This window comes from Schistocerca piceifrons, chromosome 4, assembly GCF_021461385.2.
Source record: "Schistocerca piceifrons isolate TAMUIC-IGC-003096 chromosome 4, iqSchPice1.1, whole genome shotgun sequence".
In the NCBI taxonomy this organism is placed as follows: domain Eukaryota; kingdom Metazoa; phylum Arthropoda; class Insecta; order Orthoptera; family Acrididae; genus Schistocerca; species Schistocerca piceifrons.
This window is the reverse complement of record NC_060141.1, coordinates 576,894,738-576,910,365: the sequence shown is the minus strand read 5'-3', so window position 1 is coordinate 576,910,365 and position 15,628 is coordinate 576,894,738. Positions and strand designations below refer to the sequence as shown.

The 15,628-nt window shown below is 38.7% G+C and overlaps 1 protein-coding gene across 5 annotated transcripts in view; it reads right to left on the bottom strand.

Annotated features, from left to right (window-relative positions):
• The window catches only part of LOC124795100, a 145,859-nt gene that overhangs the window by 76,721 nt on the left and 53,510 nt on the right, over window positions 1-15,628 (bottom strand). For all 5 annotated transcript variants that reach the window (XM_047258937.1, XM_047258935.1, XM_047258934.1 and 2 more), the window contains one exon: window positions 7,610-7,759. In XM_047258937.1, the coding sequence (XP_047114893.1) occupies window positions 7,610-7,759 (150 nt within the window). The remainder of the gene's footprint in view (window positions 1-7,609; window positions 7,760-15,628) is intronic.

The following is a 15,628-nucleotide window of genomic DNA, read 5'->3' as shown; positions in this document are numbered from 1 at the left end:
GACTTAACTGTGGTAGACAAAACATGTTTTGTAGCATTGAATTTACACTCATGTCATAACCTAACCACAACCTCTTGATGTGCAATGCATGAGGGTGGTTTAAAAAGTTCTCAGAATCACCACGAGAGGTCAGTGCTAGCGCAACGAGTTGTTCACATGATATTCATTGGACTGTTGCCTGTAAACATGTGCCACATCAGTGTTCTTGGAGGAGAGCTGTTGCATTGATGTGGCTCTGTTGTAGTTCCCGCGTAGTGATTTGCGAAGATGGAAAAAAAATCGAGATTCGAGCAGTGATAAGTACTTCATAAAGAAAGGTATGAAAGCACACGACATTCATGCCAATTTCCAGAATACACTGGGGGCTCTGCTTCTTCATGTTCAACTGTTGCCAGGTGGAAAAATGAATTTAAATTGAGTTGGGAGAGCTTAGATGATTATCTGTGCAGTGGTTGGCCAAGATGGGTCTCAACTCCAGAAATCATTGCAAAAGTGCACAAATTGGTCGTGGAGGATCGCCGACTGAAAGTGCACAAAATTGCTCACACTTACCAGGTGTCATCTGAAAAGGGTCACATTTTAACTGAAGAATTAGAAATGAAAAAATTATCTGCAAGATAGGTGCTGCGACTCTTGATGCTGGATCAAAAACGCATGAGAATGGACGTATCAGAACAATGTTTGGCCAATTTTAGGAGAAATGAACAAGATTTTTTGTGCCGGTTTGTTACCACAGATGAAACTTGGGTGCATTACTATACCCCAGAGACAAAACAACAGTCAAAGCAGTGGAAACATGCTACTCTCTGCCACCAAAGAAAACAAAGACAACTCCTTCAGCAGGAAAGGTCATGGCATCAGTGTTCTGGGATGCAAAAGGGATTCTGTCTGTAGATTATCTCCCCGCTGGGCAAACAAATACTTGAGAATACTATACTAACTTTCTGGACAAGTTTCAACAAAAGATACGCGAAAAAAGGCCAGGTTTTGCAAGGAAGAAAGTCATCTTCCCTCAAAACAATGCGTGCCCACACACATGTGCCATCGCCATGGAAAAATTACACGAACTAAGGTATGAATTTTGGCCACACCCACCATATTCACCTGATATGGCTCTGTCAGACTTTGATCCCTTCCCAAAACTGAAACTTTTTCTTGGTGGACGAAGATTCACTTCAAACGTAGAACTGATATCCGGAGTTGACAACTATTTTGCAGGCCTGGAGGAAACTAACTTTGAGGTGGTATCAAGGCACAGGAACATCATTGAACCAAGTGCATTCATCTACAAGGAGACTACACTGAAAAATAAAAAAAGTTTCAGTGATGTTTCTATTCCGTTCCAAGAACTTTTCAAATCACCCTCGTATTCAAGAAAATGGCGGTCGGCAATCTGCAGCAGAACTATTAATCATGCTCACTTTTCCCACGGTGATTAAAACTGACCTTTATAAGCAAACTCAAGACAGAAAAAATTAAGTTTCAGTGCTAAAACTAAACTGTAAAATCTTCTTTTTGCTATAAGAGCTGACATGATGAGCAGTCCTGGTTGAAACTCGTTTGAAGGTTATATGTGACAAAGGCAGATTCCAGACAAAAAAAAGAATGATAAGAAAAAAATAAAGAAGTCAATACGATGATGAAAATGATGGAACAGAAGGTTAAAAATAAAAAAAAAATTATATTTCGTTTTCACCATGTCGTATGAAGTTTGCCTCCTGTAAGCCGATCTCTTGTGATGGTAATAACTGAATACGGGTAGCCAAATCATGTCTTATGCAAAAGAATCCAGCAGTCTTTGGCTAGTGGATTGTATGAAATGTGAGTTATTTCATTGCCATACTTTTGTTTGTGTTGCTTAGGGTGTGTTTATTATGTGAGACGAAATATGAAACCATCTAAAATGCCATAGCTTACAAAAATGATAAAAAAAATCTTGTAAACAGAAAAGGGAAATTTATATTATAGCTAGAAGGAGTGATGATTCAGAAACAGTCACTACTGCACTGTATTAAGAAAAGTTGTTAAAAAGTCCAGAAGTGTGTGCACTGTGTCTGAGATTAGCACCACTGATAATGCAATTAAAATAATTTGGAATATTGTTAAAAGGGAAACAGGGCAACTGAGAGCACAGAAAGATCGTATTTCTATCAGACTCAATGAAAAGTTTGTTAACAAAAAGAAGTGGAAAATATTTTAATAATAATATTGTGGTTAGGTTAGGTTAGGTTAGGTTATAAGTGCTGTTTAAGACTTTCGCAATGTAGTAGCTGCTTCACTGGTTCACAGGCTTTGTGTCGGATAATGTTGTGGAAACTGCACAATATTTCAACAAGACAGCTGCTCATCATCTTCAGGTGCTTACTGAAGTGTTGCTGCAATGGCTCATGTTCTTGTCCTCATCTACCATGTTTCTCACTGCACTCTGTCCCAGTCTTCACCTCTATTCTTCACTCATTCCTTCATTCCAACAATAATCTCTCAGTCTTCTTCTAGAACTCTTGTCATTTCACAAGCCTGTCTCTGTATCCTCCAAACTCACATTCTTTTAATGTACCCATACCATCTCAATTTTGTCTTTTCTATGGTCACTTGCATGGGTTTCACTTTCACTTTTTCTCTGCATGGGTTTCACTTTCACTTTTTCTCTCATCGTCTCATTCCTTACTCTATCCATTCTAAGAAGTCCTATTTTGATTTTTTGAAATTTCTTCTAACAAGTTTGTGTCTTACTCACCTGCCTTTTCTACAGTACCAATATTTCTGATGCCTACATGCGTACCAGAGAATAATATATTTGGTGTAACATTTACTTACTTTTTGGCAATACATCCTTGTTTCATACCAAGCTTCTTATACTCCACAGGAGTCCCATGTAACTGCCTTCCCCTTTCACTAATCCCCTTATCGTTCCTCCCACTGTCTTCTAGTACACTTCCCAGGTACATGAAACTTTCCACTTTTTTAGTACTTGCCCACTAATACGTCTATCCATTGCTACTCTCATTTTATTGCTCATCGTCACTATCACTTCACACTTCTCTGCGTTAAATTTTAATCCTTACTGTCTCACCTCTTTCTCCTGTGGATTTATCCATTCTTGTGCCTCTCCTGCTCCACTGTGCTACACTATTGAATCATATGCAAAGAGTACTGCTCTCATATTTTCATCTCTTATTCGCACTGTCATTCCTGCCTTTCTCTCTTTCATAATGGTGATGGAAAGTAGCAGGGATGTTGCAGCCACTTACATCAGCCCATTTTTCTGTCAATCAGCCTTCCATTACCCTTTTTCTGTCGGGTTTCCCAGATCTTGCTTCTTCTCATACTATCATACGTCTTCTCAATGTCCAGGAAAACCTTATTAAACTCTTACCACATTCATGATGTTTCTCTAGGAGATGCCTTTTATTAAGTATCAGATCCATTTTCCAGTCTTCAGGAGTCCTTTCTTTCCATACTATTCTCATGACCCTATAGAGCCAATGCACTCCAGCAATGCCAGCTGCCCTCACCATCTCCACATTTGCTTCATCAAATCCAGGCACTTTTCCTCTTTTCATGATCTCTAGCATTTCCTATATTTCTGTCCTGGTTAGGTCCAGAGTGGCATCCTTTACATTCCCAGGCTCCTCAATTTTCTCTCCCATATTTCCATTGGGATTTATTAACTTTTCAAAATGTTTCTTCCCCATCTCCTTGATTTCCTGTACATTCTTAACTTCTTTTCCTTCTTTACTGATCATCCTGATACTTTTCATCACGATTCTCCTGTTTGCATAACCATTCCTTAGAGGACTTTTTTACTTCCCTCACTGTCATCTTCTATCATTTTTAAGCACTTCCCCATTAATTTTTCTCTTCTCACCTACCATCATGCTCTTAACCACTTTCTTCTTCTCAGTGTATTACTTCCTTCCTTCCTCTGTTCTCTCCTGAAAGCATACAAGGAATGCTCCTTTTTCTTTGCAGCTTCCTCCCTTATTGTATTATTCCACAAGTGTGCTTCTTTTCCACTTTCAAGTGGAGCTGTTGGATTATTTCAACAACCAAAGCAACAACATCATACAAAGTTCCCTTTAGTTATGAATTATTTTATTATGTTTGGTGCAGTCTAATTGGATCTCAACTAAATAGCACATTCTTAATACTCAGGAAGATTTAAAACTTCGTTCACTGTGTTTATATTTTTGAATGGAAAAAAAAAAAAATCGTTTTTCTTACTATATGGCACTTTATCTAATCAATAAGTCCATTTTGTTAAACCTTCTTTGGTGTAATTCACATTACTTTATAGTATACATTTCTGACTCTGCATTTTCTTAAATGATCAATTTGATGTTTGTCTTAACAAACTCTCTTGCTTTTCTGTCCCTTCAACATAAGTTACATCACATCATAGCATATTTTCTCAGTTTGCATTGAAGACTGTCAGTTTCATTTGAACAGTTGGGTTAGCTGATGTCACGACACTTCCTAATCATTATACTAGATGGCTATAGCATTACCATGCCAGTTTAGTAGCTTATCTATTTACTTCCTTTCTCCGTGTGCACCTCTCCTTGACCTGCTCTTGCTTGTGGGTTTGCCTCTGCTCTATTCAGTCCTGCAGCATATGGGGTCACAACATGCGACGTAAGTTTCGACCAATTATTCTGTATTATGTCTTTCTCGATTACCCAGTCGCCACTGCTCTGTGACATTTCTTATATTTTTCACCACAACTAACCTAACTGCAAGTAGTATTTAAGCTAAGAAAGTTCTTATTAGTATCCACTGGCTTATGCTCATAAGCATTTGTGAAAAATTTTTCCTTAACGTTACCTTTATCTTGTTTTCAGTAATATTACACCTGATGATGGGCACCTTTTAGCCCGAAATTGTTTGTGATATTTGAAAAATAAAAGTCTTTCACAACTGAAAAGTTTATCTCTATATTTACTCATATAGATGAACAAAATGTAATCTTGTTGGCATTTCACTAACAACCAACACCTCTTGGTTCTCAGGATCTGGATATATGAAACTGGCACAACAGAGGCTCACACTGTCATGTCAAATGTAGAGTCTGTGGAATAGCATGTTCCATTACTAACCACTATGCCAGTGAAAGATGTTTTGGGAAACTGCAAACGTTGTTTAGGTAGTTTTTAAGTGTGAAACATTACAGTGTGTGCACTCTGGCTTGCCATATATGTAGATGGATGCAAAACAAGTCTCCTCAGGACATCGACAAGGTGTGATGGTGAGTGTGCGTTCCCAACCTGCTAGGAAGGCCCACTTTTGCTTTGACGTTCTGGCTTGATGGTGCCTCAGAAGTTACAGAGGAAAAGGCCTGGGCGATAATGTCAATGACACAATAGCTGGAGATGATAAAGAACTGTCATTCTGAAATGTCAAATCAGTACAGCAATACATGTTATGATCTATTTGTGAGCTACTACTTGTTTGAGATCTGAATCACTTGCAATTGTAAATGAAATTGCATAGAGGAAACATTGTAATTATAACACAGAGGAGTTATTGCAAAACTGATTACATCATTTTAGTAGCTTGAATAGATCAGAGCTTTCAGCACTTGCCCATTGCAGAAGGTGAAGAAATCTCAACTCATGATCTAATGGCACTGCATAGCAGATCCAATTTACCAAATAATTTCAAGAATGGTGATTGAAAAGTATTGGTAACATACAAATTGTCACACATATCAACTAGGTGACAGATTGTGCATGGAGTGGAACACATCATAATCCGCTACAATTCAACATATCATATATCATCGTTTGAAGACTAGGGTAGCTGTCTGTTTTAACTTGTGAGCAACTTTCAACACGTAAAAAAAAAAAAAATGTGTAACAAAAGCAAGATGTCAGATTATCATTCTCAGTACACGAACATTAAGCTTCATAAACAGGAATAAAAACTTTGTGCTGAGCAGTAACATGCACAGACTCACAATATTGAGGGGGGGGGGGGGGGGGGAACAAATTGAGATACAGAAGACAGGGGTGTCTTTTACTTTCAGATGAGAATGATGAGCTCATTAGAGTGGGAGCACAAGCTCAGAAGGGGAAAAGATATAGAAGGTAATTGGACTTCTTATTTTCAAAGGAACCATGCCAGCATTTGCCTTATGTGATTTCGGGAAACCACAGTAAACCCAAGTCTGGATGGCTGGGTTAGGATCTGAACTGTGTCCTCCTGAATGCGAGTCTAGTGTCTGGACAAGTTTACCTTAGTAAAGATTTAAAAAAAAATTCAGCATACTACTGAAGAGTGCAGAGACAACTCAGAAGGAAATTGAACAGGTCTACAATTGCTCCACAGCAAAAAATGGAAGACTTGATCTTTGAAATGTTCATGTTGTGCAAATGTAAATCAACACAAATGACCTACAATCACCACAGATTGATAGCTACACACTAACTGAAACACACTTTGTAAAATTCCATGGGATCCAGCTGAATAATTCATTAAAATGTAGTCAACATGAACATAAAGTAATCAAGAAGCTCAGTTCAAGATGTTATGCTCTTCAAAGCCTCTCTCATTCACTTGAACTAAAGACAAAACTGATAGACTGTTTTATAAATTTTCGTTCTGTGGTTTAATGGAATTTGGAATTATCTTCTGGAGCAGTCGACAATATGTGAAGAAAGCATTTATTCAGCAGAAGTGAGCAGTGAGAGTATTTCATAATGGAAATAACTGCACATCTTTCAAAGGCCTCTAGAGATCTTGGGAAGAAGATTTGGGTTTAATGTACACCACCATCATGATGAGCTCATTAGAGTGGGAGCACAAGCTCAGAAGGTGAAAAGATATAGGAGGTAATTGGACTTCTTATTTTCAAAGGAACCATGCCAGCATTTGCCTTGTGTGATTTCGGGAAACCACAGTAAACCCAAGTCTGGATGGCTGGGTTAGGATCTGAACTGTGTCCTCCTTAATGCGAATCTAGTGTCTGGACAAGTTTACCTTACTAAAGATTTAAAAAAAAATTCTTGTACACAGTTCCCAGCATGTTTACTTGTAAATGGTTTTTGTTGTGATAATGAAAGTCAGCTTCAGATGAACTGTGATTTGCACACTCACAAGACAATTATTAGACTTTGCCTTCTTGTCTATGGTTGACTGGAGGTAGGTAGGTACTATGATGCAAAAGTATTCATCAAACCCCCAAAACACATAAAGCAATAAATTGGGAATCTTTAACCAATTAGAAAATAAATTAAAATCATATATTGTTAGCCACTGTTTCTTCGTTATCTGGCTTACTTAGATTCAAGGATTGAAAATTCCTGTTAGCTACACAATAAATAGTTGTGTTCACTGTACAGCTGCATGACATGCAGTAGTATAACATAAACTCTTCATGGTTACGATTGTTGATAGTTATTTTCTTTGAAAAATTTCAATATATTAATGCAAATATTATTAATATGGTATAAACAGTAGATATGCATAAAACTGAGGAAGCAGCAGCTTCTTTTTTCTTTTCTTTTTTCTCCTCCTCCACCCCCCCCCCCCCTCCCGCCCCCTTAAGTAGTAGTAGCTTTAATTTTAATTTACCAAGTTAAAAACAATATTAACTATTAATGAGACTTACATGTCTTGCAGTTCAACTGTTTGCACACCAGTATCCTTTAATTTACATTTGTTGCCCTCAGCAACTGATTTCCCATTGTTCTGCTTTATAATGGGGACTTCTTGGATATTTTCAGTGTCACATGTTAATGCAGAAAGCCTGTTTTTCACTCTGTGGGGAAAGATGCACAGAAAATAATAACTATTAAAGGTATAGTGATTTATCCACTATTATGCACACTATCTATTCATATTATAAAAAGTACTTGCGTAATACAGGAGGAACTGTGGCTAAACATAAAGGAGCATTAACCTGAGCTTTAGATGGAACATTCTACCTCTATGACCAAGACAGTTGGACTGTCTACTGTTATAACAGCTATTTCATTCAGTGAACAGAAATATGCTTCATTTAGTTCCATTAATTGATTAGGCATATAAAATTCTATTGTAATGCATAATTCCAGTACTTGGCACTCTCAGTTGCATATGTTCACATAGTCATAACAGCTTTTTATGCAACTAACAGTGAATAATTGAAGTTTAATAATTACATTGTCTTCTACTTTCTTTGCTGCAGATAGGTCGTATATCTTATGTTCTTTACTTATTTGTATTCCTACAGACATTTACTTTTCACAGTTTTTCGTTTATTATCTTCAAATCATGTTCCCTGTGTAAATGATCTTGTTTTAAGTAATTTTTTTATCATCTACCTAAGTTGAACCAAAATTTCTCTTTTTTTTCCTTTACCCCTGGACAATCTGTTCGATTTATGCTTTCGTTGCCCCTTATAGAAATTGTCTTATCACTTCGTTGGTTCTACCCCACCACAGTAGCAGACAGTGGCAATATTTTCCAAGTAAAAAAAGCCATTCACAAGAATTAAATTAATTTTTGTAAAACTGAGTACTGGAATGAAGTTCAAAATCCTTCTAATAACAGCTGTCATTGGTCCTGAATGAACATTTGAGCTCTACTCACACTATTAGAAACTGATATCATGATGAAGGCCTGCAGTGATGAGCAGTCCTTGTCCAAGTATACCAACGGTCTTACTGTGGCCTTCAAAGACTGAAATTACCCACCCAACCTTGGACAGTAATAGATGTCCCCTGCCTTGTCTCTCCAGTCATCTACCACCTCCCACATACCCACCATCTGGCCACGAAAGTGCACTCCCCTTATGATTCAGTACCACCCAGGACTCGAGCAACTGAATCACTTTCTACAGCAGAGTTTCTACTACCTTTGATTGTGCCCTGCAATGGGAAATATCGTACCCACTATCCTTCCCACCCCTCCCACAGTGGTATTCCACCACCACGAAAACTATGCAGTATTCTTGTCCATCCCTACTCCAACATCTTGCCTCAAGCCTGATATCCCTGAAATAGACCCAGATGCATCCTCCTAGGAACAGCTACTCCAGAAGTGGTCACAGGCATCTCCCATCCCATCATTGGTGGGGCTACCTGTGAAAGCAGCCATGTGACATACAAACTAAGCTGGAAACACTGTGCTGCTTTCTACATGAGCTTGACAACCATCCAGCTGTCTGTCTGCATGAATGGTCAGTGACAAACTGTAGCCAAGAGATGGACGGACCATTCATTAGCTGAACATACAGCCCAACACAGTGTACTTCACTTCAATGACTGCTTTACAGCCTGCGCCATCTGGATCCTTCCTAACACAACCAGTTTTTTTTGTCTGCAATATATCCCATGTTCCAGTAACACCTTCAACCTCAACCTTCACTAGTCCCTGTACTCCACTTAGCTATCCCCTTCCCTGACTGCATTTCAGCACAATGCAGCCTTCTATTTCACCAATGCACTCAGTCCTTTTCCCCTTCTCAACTTCTTTTCTGTCCCCCCAACCCCCCCCCCCCCACCTCCAAACTGCACCTAGCAGCCCTACCCTATCCCCACTACATTCCTGCCAACTCCCTCAAGCAGCACTACACATCCCCACACCCCATCTCGCTATCCCCCTCTCCCTGCGCCAAACCTTCTCCTTACCCCCACCACCAAATTGCTGCTCCCATCAAGCACAGTTATGACTAAGTCCAGAGACAGGGCCGTATGTGTGAGTTGTGTTTGTGTCAATGTGTATCTGTTTTCTGCTTCAGAAGGAAGCCATTTCACAAAAAGCTAGAATGTATAGCTGTCTTTTCCTTGTTTGTTACCCATCGAGTGGTTATTTTTGGGATATTGTCTGGACGTTCACAGTCATAAATTCTTAAAAATTGGTAAAATGGCTGATAAATATTTAATTTCTTATATTTCAATGTAATTACATTATGTTCTAATATGTTATCTTCTAATATATTCACACATTTGTGTTCCTTTTTGTTTTTTGTTTCTTGTGGAGTTATCAGATTTGTTACCACACAATACTGTCTTTTGGACTTGTCGCATATCACTGCAGGGCTGTTCATCACATTGTATTCCTCCAAATGCCAGTAGCCACAACAAGATGACAGCAAGCACTGTCAGGAACCTCAATGCACTTTATTGTAATTCAAAAAATGAAACATTAAGCACTGCAATCAAACTATGTAACACATGTAAAGCAATTGTTAGTTGCTGTCTGGCTGGTGAATGATCTGTTTTCCTAACTGTCATAAAGTATGATTCATGGTGCTATTACGTTAATACTGACAAATAAAGAACAAACATCCAAAGTTCAATAAACAAACAATATGAGAAGTTACCAAAAGGAAATATTGTGAAATTGAGTGTTTGTTTTAAAGTGAATTGTATTTGTTTGCAATCCAAAACTGGGACTAATTTGCAGTTGCTCAAAAAGACAGAGGGGATGAGAACTAAGAGTTATACAAGGAATTAAAATAAATCACTGCAACCAGAAATAACCATTTAAGTCATTGTTATAAATGTGAACAGCAAATGTTTGACTGTAAAATTACAGAATAAGCTCATGAAAGAATTAGTCTTTCCATTGTGTCTTCCACCTTCTATATTGTATGGTTAATCTCAATCAGCAAATGAAAAAATAAATTAAAATGAAAGTTCCTGGAAGATTAAAACTGTGTGCATGAAGCGTGACTCAAACTCTGGACTTTTGCCTTTCGCTGGCGAGTGCTCTACTGACAGAGTTACCCAAGGACGACTCACAACCTGTCCTCACTGTGTCAATTCTGCCACTACCTTGTCTCCTACCTTCCAAACTTCACAGAAGCTGCAAACCTTGCAGAACTAACACTCATGGAACTTTAGGATATTGTGGAGACATGGCTTAGCCACAGCCTGGAGGATGTTTCCAGAATGAAATTTTCACTCTGCAGTGGTGTGTGCACTGATATGAAACTTCCTGGCCTATTAAAACTGTGTGCCGGACCAAGACTCGAACTTGGGACCTTTGCCTTTCACAGGCAAGTGCTCTACTGACTGAGCTACCCAAGCATGCTTCATGACCAATCCTCACAGCTTCAATTCCACCAATACCTTGTCTTCTACCTTCCAAAGTTCACAGAAGCTGTCCTGCAAACCTTGCAGAACTAGCACTCTTGGAAGAAAGGATATTGTGGTGACATGGCTTAGCCACAGCCTGGGGGATGTTTCCGGAATGAAATTTTCACTCTGCAGTGGAGTGTGTGCTGATATGAAACTTCCTGGCAGATTAAAACTGTGTGCCAAAAAAAGACTCGAACTCGGGACCTTTGTCTTTTGTGGGCAAGTGCACGGCGAAGGTCCTCAGCTCGAGTCTCGGTATGGCACACAGTTTTAATCTGCCAGGAAGTTTCATACCAGTGCACACACTGCTGCAGAGTGAAAATTTCATTCTGAAAAAATAAATTATTTTTACCAAACATTCTTAATCAGTTTACTGTAAAAGAATTATCCTTGTTATCTCATTATCTGTGTTCCCTATCAATGAAGTCCAAGACAAAAATTAATAAGAATGTACAATTCAAAATTCAATATGAAGAGACTCAACACCCTATTTTCTTTTGCAGAGCCCAATTACAAAAAATTGAAGATGCAGTCATAATGTTAAAAAGGATTTAAAATAAAGGTAATTTGTTAGCTAAGAGTAAATAAAAGACAATACGCTAAGAAAAGAGAAGTAAACCAAGCTGACAGAGTACTGGAGGAAGATCGAAATATACTATTTTCAGAGATGTGGAAGAAAATCTCTTATCTGTCGAAATTTTGTTTCACTGTACATGTTCAGATTAATTATCCTATTTCCTCACAGTGAATTTAGAGTTTGTTCATTTATATTTATTTTCATTAACCAAAATCTGCAGGTTCTATGACTGTGAACACACTGGACTTCATAGATGTGGGGTAACAAAAACATGAAAACATGCAGTATCTCAACTGCAGCAAATTTATTAAGAATGCTGGATAAAATAAAATTCTTTTTTGTTTCATTCATGGGTTCATATTAATAAATGTGGCATAATTTGCACAAGAACAAGTAAAATGGTGATATATGGCTGTAGTGTTCTTTCCCTCTGAGTGGCTGCAAATTAATTTGAGCTTTCATTCCCTGGGGTTCAGAGTGGAGTTATGTATTCTGGTGGCAAGTATTCAACAAGCTCTTATGTAACATAAAGCTAGAAATTGGGAATCTGTGCCAGTTCAAAAGAAAATTAAAAACATAAACTATCTGAATATCTAGATTCATGCAGCGGAAAGTTTTGTTATTTACATGCCATGCTGCTGCCTTCACGGAAAGCTGTACCACAGGTAGTAATGTATAAGGAGCAATCAAAAAGTTTTCATTTGAAGGCCTTACAATCCAGAATCACTATGCCAAACAGGCAAAATCACTGTGAGCATTAAGGCATTCATCCCACCAACCCAACCATTTGGTAAAACACTGTGTCCTACTGCATGAAGTAGTCCGTAACTGCCTGCTGCAATTCCTCATCTGACAGGAATTGTCGACTAATTGAGGCATTCTTTTAATGGACTTACGGCTTGATTATTGCAAGGGGAGAGTCTTGTCAACATAGATTTGCCAATGGTCTTTTGTTCATGTCCCTAGTTTGCTCCTTTCAAGCAGTCTAGGGTATCACTGACAGTGGATAGACATCTTTCTTCTTGAAACTTCCTGGCAAATTAAAACTGTGTGCCGGACCGAGACTCGAACTCGGGTCCCGAGTTCCAGTCTCGGTCTACCACACAGTTTTAATTTGCCAGGAAGTTTCATATCAGCGCACACTCTGCTGCAGAGAGAAAATCTCATTCTGGATCTTTCTTCTTGATTTTGTTCAGTCATTGTAGCTGATGCAAAAACACCATGGTCTGTCCTTTTTTCTTCACAAGGTCCACAGAAGAGGACCAAGGACTCCCTGAAGGTTCAAGGATGTCATCTTGTAGCAACTTCTCCACCTTCTCTGGGATTAGCTGCTGTTCAGCTGGCAATACTCTATATGAGCAGTGGCTGCTAATTGGTGGGTAATACCAGTGTTGATGTGGTGTTTTTTCATGGACCACTTGGTCTGTCTCTTCTTCACTACAGATTTGATAGCATCCAAAAACTAATGCAGTACAGCAATCATTCACGGAAAGCTGTCCTTGCTGAACTGGTTTGGCAGCTCCTGTATACTTAGTTATATGGATGAGTTGTGGCTCATGATAATTAGTGATCCAAAGTTCTCCTTGACCACCTACAAAGGTTATGATCATCACTAGCATATAGATTTCTTTTGTGAACCTGAATAGCTTTATGCAATCAACAACAGCTTCACATTTTAACTGGGCACCTCGATTGATGACTGCAACTTGCCTTGTTGATGACAATGGGGTAACATCCCAGATAACAAACTACTGTACAGAGCAATCTTTGTTACATGTGCTTGTTGGAATAGCTTCTTTAAACTGTGGCTCCCATCTTATATGGTCTATGACTGTTAGTAATACCGACAAAAAGTCCCACCTAAGAGTATCATTATGATTACATTCTGTTCAAACCATAAATTCAAAGGGCTATGTTCTGTCATTGATTGTTACCCTTGCAATACATGTTTCTGTTGATTGAAGTATTTTCTATTTGTGACTTTCAACACAACTGCTTTCATATCACAGTACACTGTCTTCTTTAGTTGACAACTGTAAGTATCTGACATTACAGAAAAGGAATCCTCTGAGTTGACTAGTTGCCAAACAGGTTGGTCATTCATAATGTCGTCAATGAAATTTCCTGACATTGCAATGACAGTTGTCCAAAGAGGATTTGCATCTGGGCAGCCACACCTCCAGAGACAGGGAAGTTGCTTGGTTCCCCTGAAGTTCCCCGTACTTCTGTACGGTGATGGTGAATGGCTACTGGGTGTTGGGGAGTAATCTCATCCAGGGTACACTATAATTACCTCCAGCTGACTGGCTTTAATAGAACTGTTGTGATGGTTGAAGTCTGGTGGCACAATAGTCATTGAAAATTCCCTTCTTTCTCTACAGTAGTTACAATGTGGGCAGAGCATCCACAGCGGGATCACACTCGTGTTACAAATGCTTGTTCTTCCATAGGGCTTTATTCTGGTGCAGGAGTTAGTCAGGTACTGGGTTGTCATTTGATGGCTGCAGCATAAGTTCAAGTTGGCTGAGTCCATTCTCCCTGGCACAATAGGTTGGTCATGAAGATTGTTGCTAAGGTTCGATATACCTCTTCTTCAACATTCTCTATTACTTTCTGACATAGAGGGCTAACACTCATGACTGCTATCTCTTGCTTACTCAGTCTGACAGTTCTCATTGCCATGAAATCCTGCATCTCTTCTCTCATTACCTGATGTATGAGAGAGGTGATGTTGCAGGTCTTCCACAACTCCCATAGGGACTACATTTACGAGTAGTCATATTTCCATGATCTGATTCTTTTATGTCAAATTTTCTTGATGTGATGGCACCACTTGACATATTCCTCGGTTGTTGTGACATCCTTTACTAGAAGAGCTTGGTACATGTATTCTGCAACTTCTGTCATATTTGGATTCACAATGTCGCCTAAATCTTTTCAGCCATTTCATTAGATACTGACCAACATCTCTAAAGAACACTGACAGACACCTAATGTGAAGCTGATTTACTGCTGTTCTGAAATCCATGAGTCTCCTGAAGAAAAGGACCATCGGAATGATACACCACTTGTATTCTGAATCCTGTCGACATAGGTGAATGCTTTTATGTTTACCTAACTGGAGCCAAGGTGATGTAGATGTTTCAAATTACACAGCATCATCACCAAACAATGTTACATTGCAACTGCACTCAATTCCAAATCCAAAAGTAAGGTTGTCAATGAAATATGACACTACCGAAAACACATTTATTACGAACAACAACATACAGCCAGATGGAAGTGAACTCCTGGATGTAGAGTGCAGTTACTTATACCAACATTGAATATTTTAGATGGTTGGTATTCTAGAATATGCAAACATTACAAACATAAGATATTTCAAGAATCTTCCAGAACTGATACGTAATAAATAACAAATAATTGCTGGTGACCACGTTTAAACTGGTGACCAAGAGCACCTCAGCCAGCAGCTCTAATCGCTATGGCACGCTGCACACACCACAGCTTGTGGTAATGTTATTAACAATATCCTGTAGAACATAAGCAATATAGTGCTTTTCATTTAATATAATGTTGTTTACCAAGAACCAATGGAAGAATCAGTTAACAACAACATCACATAATATAAGTGCTATGCAATACTTGATGTCTACACATTTTTAGCATGATAATATGATCTGTATGTGCAAACACAGTAATTTTACCCTGATAATGCTTCGCTATAATAGCCTAGAAATTATTGTCATGTGTCACTAAGGAAGAACTTTATAATAGAAGGAAACATTCCACGTGGGAAAAATTATATATAAAAACAAAGATGAGGTGACTTACCGAACGAAAGCGCTGGCAGGTCGATAGACACACAAACAAACACAAACATACACACAAAATTCAAGCTTTCGCAACAAACTGTTGCCTCATCAGGAAAGAGGGAAGGAGAGGAGAAGACGAAAGGAAGTGGGTTTTAAGGGAGAGGGTGAGG